This window comes from Micrasema longulum, unplaced genomic scaffold (genome assembly GCF_059751315.1).
Source record: "Micrasema longulum isolate JH-2025_06_02 unplaced genomic scaffold, ASM5975131v1 h1tg000414l, whole genome shotgun sequence".
Lineage (NCBI taxonomy): Eukaryota > Metazoa > Arthropoda > Insecta > Trichoptera > Brachycentridae > Micrasema > Micrasema longulum.
This window is the reverse complement of record NW_028277614.1, coordinates 339,039-345,741: the sequence shown is the minus strand read 5'-3', so window position 1 is coordinate 345,741 and position 6,703 is coordinate 339,039. Positions and strand designations below refer to the sequence as shown.

At 38.9% G+C, this 6,703-nt stretch overlaps 1 protein-coding gene across 1 annotated transcript; it reads right to left on the bottom strand.

Moving 5' to 3' along the window:
• Positions 1 to 895: 895 nt before the first annotated feature.
• On the bottom strand, positions 896 to 6,456 carry LOC148281753 (uncharacterized). The gene is made up of 2 exons (XM_088226190.1): positions 5,423 to 6,456; positions 896 to 1,809 (listed from the first exon to the last, which is right to left on the bottom strand). Exon 2 carries the CDS (start codon positions 1,755 to 1,757, stop codon positions 1,182 to 1,184), a length of 576 nt encoding a protein of 191 aa, XP_088082316.1. The 5' UTR covers positions 1,758 to 1,809; positions 5,423 to 6,456; the 3' UTR covers positions 896 to 1,181.
• Between the last annotated feature and the right edge of the window lie 247 nt (positions 6,457 to 6,703).

The window sequence follows — 6,703 nt, the reverse complement described above, 5'->3', positions numbered from 1 at the left end:
TTGTCTAAATTTTTGTTCACAGCAACTGGATTTCACTCCCTATCAGGATTAACAAATAACAACAAACAAAGGGAATATGGCGCCTAGGCATTTACAGAGCTTATGGACTGTCGTTGACTGGGTTGAGTAACCACTTTACGCATTGTATAACATTCACAATTATATCTATGTTTGAACACCCTTAAAAAAGAGAGCAACAACATTTTAAATAATTACACTTTGCCTGTTCATCTGATAAAGCTCTTCTAACCTCTATCACAACATGGACCTTCTCTTCGTTCTAATAACGAGAGAACCCTTTCATTACCCTTTCACCGCTATTACTCTATTGCCTCCTCTTTTACAGTTCTAGCTGCTTGATTGTTGAACAATCTACCCACTTATATTAGAGACGCCCCTTCTTATTTGCATGGATGTTGAAAATAAAATATAAAAACAAAAATTAATGAAAAAAATACAAAAGGCAATCATAAAGTTTCGCATATTTATATTAATTAAATTTTGTATATTATATGTATGTGTGTATGTATGTATGTATGTGTATGCGCATGGGTATATGTATGTGTGTATGTCTACGTATGTATGTATGTGTGTATGTATATGTATATATATGTGTAAGTGTGTGTATCAATATGTGTTAACTAGTGAGTTTATATTTTATAAGACTGTTCTTTATTTTTGATTTGTAAATAATTATTTTTTATTAAAATATTATCGCCTAACTTGGAACGAGGTATGTACTCTTGTTGGGCAAAGTGTTTAAAAAAAGGATGTAATATAATATAATATTTTGGGTGTTGTTACCACCTTTATGTAGGCACCTAGTTGGTGGCCTAATTTTGTGATGTACAAAGTTATGTGGGTGCACAGAATGAGAGCAAGTAAAACAGGGTACTTACGTTTTACACAAAGATTTATTCACGAAACTAAACTACTGAAGCTAACACATTGAAAGAAGGATTCTAATAACTATATTAGGCAAAATAAAATGAAGTTGGTAAATCTAAATTGGCGGTAATTTTGTGCCTCGAAGACGCGTGCGGTGAGGTCGGAATCCGGTAGTTTTCTCTCAGCCGGTTTGGCCCGTTCGTACGCTCTACGTCGGCGTTCGGCAATGTTCGGCTCGTGCCGTCGTTGTCGACCCGCCACACAGCCCCCTTCCAAGTTTTGAAATCTGTTTTTCAAAACTGACGCTGTATCACCCTCCTGCCGCTACGCGTTGTGTATGCCGGTTGTTCTGTTGGTGTTTCCGTTTCTGCTGGACTGGCTCGTTCTTCCGCTGTCTGGAACGCCGGCTTGCACCTGTCCAGCGAAACCTTTTTATGTTCGCCATCCACGTCCAGTGTTACCGTCTTTTCCGCCCTGGTGATGACCTTGTAGGGCCCCTTGTAGTTCGGCATCAGGTGTTTGTACACTCTGTCGTCCCTCAGAAACAAGTGTGTGGCTCTCTTTAGTTCCGGGTGGATGAAAACGTTACCTTTATTGTGGTGCTCGACTGGCCTTGGTTTGACGTTTTGCATGAAATTTACCAGTTGCCTAGTGTAGGAGTCCGGGTCAATGTAGTCGTTCGTCTGCTCCAGGATGTCTGCTGGTAACTTTAGTTTGCACCCATACAGCATCTCTGCTACTGAGTGCTCTGCATTCGTGCGCAGTGTGGCCCTCAGTCCGAGTAGTATGGTGCTGATCGATTTTGTCCACGGAACAGGGTGGTGAGCTTTAATGGCCGTCTTCAGCGTTCTATGAAATCGCTCGATCATGCCATTACTTTGTGGATGGTAAGGCGTCGTGTTGGAGTGTGCTATGCCTGATCTGGAACAAAACAAGTTAAAGTCCGTAGACATGAATTGCCTACCCTGATCAGTTATAATTTTCTCCGGTACGCCGTATCTCGCAATCCAGTTGTCCCAGATGGCTCTGATGATTGTGTGGGTCTGGATATCTGCGATAGGGATTACTTCCGCCCATCGAGTGTATCGGTCGATACATGTGAGGCAGTACCTCAGTCCCTCTGATGGTGGAAAAGGTCCGATGAGGTCGACATGGACCACGCAGAATTTCTGTCTCGGCATGTCGATCTTGATGATCGGTGTCCTCGTGTGTTTGTTGACTTTGCTCTTCTGACAGGGTATGCAGGCCTTCGTCCAAGCTGCGCAGTCTGCTTTCATATTTTTCCAGACGCCTCTTTGACTGATGGTCTTGGTCGTGGCGTCGGCTCCTGCATGGTTGAGGTTATGCACTTGGTTGAAGAAAGATCTCTGTAGCGTTTTTGGGATGTACGGTCGCATGTTGCCTTTGTTGAGATCGAAGACGATTTCTTGTCCCTGCATGTTGGTTTTGATCAGGTTCAGAGCAGTGTTCTTGTCGTCCAAGAGTGCGAGTAGTTCGTTGTCCTGCCTTTGTTCTTTATGGATCTTTTCGAACGATATGTTTGCCTCTTGTTCGATCATGTCGATTCTTGATAAGGTATCGGCGACGACGTTGTCTTCTCCTTTTATGTATTTGATGTCCGTGCTGAACTGTGAGATGTAGTCTAGATATCTGAGTTGTCTGGGGCTTTCTTTGTCGTGACTTTTCCTTCTAAACACGAATTGTAGTGGTTTATGGTCCGTGTATATACAGAATTCTCTGCCCTCCAGATAATGTTGAAAGTACCTTACAGTCTCAAAAATGGCTAGTAGTTCCCTGTCGTACGTACTATATGAACACTGAGCCTTGTTCAACTTTTTTGAGAAGAAACTTATCGGTTTGTAGTTGATGCCGTCTGTGGTTTGTTGTAGCACGCCTCCGATTGCGTAATCTGAGGCGTCTGTCCACACTGACATCTTGCTGCTTTCCTCTGGGTAGCTAAGCTTAGTGGCGTTGATCAGCGAGTTCTTGACCTCTTCGAAATCGTGTGTAGTGACTTCGTTCCACTCTACTTTTCTGTTGTCATTCTTTTTTGCTCCCTTGAGGTAATCGTGTAGTCGTATCAATTTGTGTGCTGCTCGTGGTATGAATCTTCGGTAGAAGTTTCCCATGGCCAAGAATCTTCTCAACTGCTTAATGGTTTCTGGCTTGTTGAGGTTCGTGATGGCTTCCACTTTTGTTGGCGAGGGTCCGATGCCTTCAGCCGAAATTTCATAACCAAGAAATAACAGTGTTTTCTTGGCAAACTCGCATTTAGATGGGTTTACCACCATTCCATGATCTTGAAGTCGCTGGAACAAAGCTTTTAAGTGTTCCACATGTGTTTCTTCGTCTGGTGAAGCGATCAATATATCGTCGATATATGCGTGTACTCCTTCTAGACCTCTTGTGACTTCGTTGATGTGACGTTGGAATGTTTGTGCAGCGCATGATAGTCCGAATGGCATTCTTACAAATTCAAATAACCCGAATGGTGTGGTTATAGCTGTCTTTTTACTGTCAGTTTCATTAATTGGAATTTGGTGATATGCTCGTTGTAAGTCAATTTTGGAAAAAATTTTACAGTTAAATAAGTCATTGCATATATCGTGGATATGTGGCAAGGAATAACGATCAGGTACCGTCTGTGCGTTTAAGCTACGGTAATCGCCACAAGGGCGATAAGTACCATCGCTCTTCTTCACCATATGCAATGGAGAGGCCCACTCACTCTTGGAGGGTCTACAAATACCTTGAGCCACCATGTGATCGAACTCTTGCTTCGCCTGCCTCAGTAGTTCTGGGGACAGCCGACGAGTCTTACACATAACGGGTTTGCCACGGGTATCTATATGGTGGATTGTGTTGTGTTTATCCAGCCCTGCGTATGGTTTATTGATATCTACTAGTTGTGGATACTTCAATATGAGTGAGTGGTAAATGTTGGTTTTGTCTGTTAATGATATGGAACATGTTATGTTGTTGTTTGTGGAGATGTCAAATGCTCTGACTATCTTGCCGTTTGTATTGTCTACTAACCGTTTGTTCCTAACATCTACTAACAGGTGGAAGTTGTGGAGAAAATCTGCTCCTATAATAGGGCGTGTCGTATCCGCTATTATAAACTTCCATGTAAACATTTGTTTACATCCCAGATTCAGTGTTACCGTGGTAACTCCGAAATTCTGGATCGTAGTCCCGTTCGCTGCATAGAGAATTAGCTTAGACTTTTCTCCATGGCGTTTGTGTAAAGATCTAGGAATTAATGATATTTCCGATCCGGAGTCAACGAGGTATGCCACACCGGTATCACGATCTTTAACAAAGAGACGTGTTGTGTTGGTTGAATCAGCCGCCTCCGCTATGATTCGACCATCTAGTTTTTTGAAGCTAGATGCGGTTTAAATTCACATGGTGTGACGCATTTCTTAGCTTGATCGCCAAATTTTGTGTGGAAGTAACAAAGAATAGTTTTCTTGTTATTTCCGTTGGCCCTATAGCTTGTTTTGTTGAAATTGTTGTTGTATTTGTTGTTATTGAAATTGTTACTGCTGTTACTTGTTGTGTGTTTGAATCTATTGTTATTGTTGTTGTGACTATGCTGTTTGTTGATTGTGTGAAATAAACTCTCTACCTTATGGGTTAGAGCTTGTACGGACTGTTCTAAACTACAAATGTTATTTTTATTGTTGGTACCTACTACCGCTACATTATCCTGTGTGTACACCTGTATTAGGCGATCTGCTATCGTCGCTTGCCTATCCCAGTCATCTTCGCTTATGGCTAAATGCGCTTGGATCGTCTTGGGCAGTTGTTGTATCCACAAGTATTGCAACGTCGTTTCGTCTATTTGTAAACCTATTGCTAGCGTCCGCATCTCTCTAAGTAGGCTGGATGGGTTTCGATCCCCAAGCTGTAAGGAAGAAAACAGTTTTTCTCTCCTTCTGTCCTGTGGACAGCCCATGCGTTGGATTATAGCTTCCTTCAGCCTCGTATATTTTGCTCGGTTCGGTTCCATGAGTAAAATATCTGAAACTTGTTCTATGTGCGTTTGTTCAAGTTTTGACACTAAGTGACTATAACGTGCGTCTTCTGAAACTATGTTTGCCAACTCGAATTGTGCTTCTATCTGTTTAAACCAAAGCTCGATGTTGTTCACCCATAGCTGTGGTAGTTTAACGCTAATCCTATCCGTGTGGAACATGTTGTTTGCTGTGTTGATATTTGTCAAGTCAGTGTTGTCCTTGTTAGCCATTGTTTACAGTTTAAAAATATTCGTTTTTAAAAAAAAATTCAGAAAAATGTATGTAATAATGATTACAGTATAAGTTAAAATATTGAAATAAAAGTATTCAATAATGAGTGTAGTTGTATTAAAAAGTTAAGTTTGAATTATTAGATTTAAATTTAAATTTAAATTTAAATTTCAAACAAAAATATTTATTTTTTAAATGTCAGAGTCACTATTTGTTATGTATGTACTGTGCAAGTTATAGAAAAGAAAATTAAAAACAGAAAATTTAAATAATTATTTTACCATACGGCGGAACACATTTTCCAACTATTAGGTATTTGTATTCTCCAAGCCTGAGTGGTCCCCTCAATATTAATATTCCTTTTGATTGTCCGTTGTACAATATATCAAGTTTAAAAATGTTTATGGTAAAACTTCAAATCTGTAACACATAATAACATGCATAGCCTAGGTTAAAAATATAAACATATATAGTACAGTCACACAATATAATGTATATAGAAAAAAAGTATGGATACTAATGTCCACGTACTAAGTTAAACATTCGTCGGCTTAGCCGCCCGAATCTCTGTTTGTTTGATAGTTTCAAGTTGTTTACAAAAATAAAATTTTACAAATTGCAAGTATTGTGAACGACTGCGCCAGCTGAAAAATATTTCCGATAGATTTCGCTGGTAAAAAAAAAACTTACTCCCGCAGTGCGTTCACAAGGAGAAAACTTTCGGATGCCTACGTCACGCTTGTCTCGCCATATAATATTTGTCAAAAATAATTATGTACCGGATTTTTGAAAAAAAAAAAAAAAAAAAAAAATTTAAGAACTATAAATAACAATTATTTTCCGGTACCCTGTAAGTACCTCTACTCAATCTGGCACCCTATGTAAATGTTCGTGTGAATTGTTTGTGTGTTCGACTCAAGAAAAATAAAAAAAATAAAATTTATATGTGTTGTAGGAATGTATTACTCGGCGTGCGATTTTTGGTGAGCGAGTCGCTCGAACGTATTATATTATGTTTGTTTATAATAATTTTAGTTAAATTATGAATCACCTGTTTGAATTAATCCCGGCCGAGTAATATTGTTAAGAAATTAATCACAGTTTAATCAATTCACTAGTTACATTAATTACATTTACATTAGTTACATTTACATTGAAGATTGTTACCGACAGAAAAATTCACTCGATTCGCTCGGTCTTTGAAAAATCTAATTCTATTATATATTATAATTATTATAATATAATTCTATTATACTAAATTAATTAACCTTACAATAAGTTAACCTTGAAATAGATTAACCTTGATTAATTACAAATAAATTAAAAGTGCAATCCAATTAAAAATGAAATTTTAAATTTTTCATGTACCGACCGAAAAAAAGTAATTGTTGTACAATTTTGTCAAGCGAAGATATTTCTGTCTGAAATTTTGCGCAATTTTTATGGAATTTGAATGGGGTCACCGTGATTGATTGTTTAATGTTGTGTTTTCGTGTTCAAACGTCGGGGTATACCACTTTTGTGGTGTTGTTACCACCTTTATGTAGGCACCTAGTTGGTGG

Bases quoted from the DNA above. Each gene is read 5' to 3' on its own strand.
- LOC148281753 (XM_088226190.1), bottom strand. From the start codon at position 1,757: ATGATCGAGCGATTTCATAGAACGCTGAAGACGGCCATTAAAGCTCAC.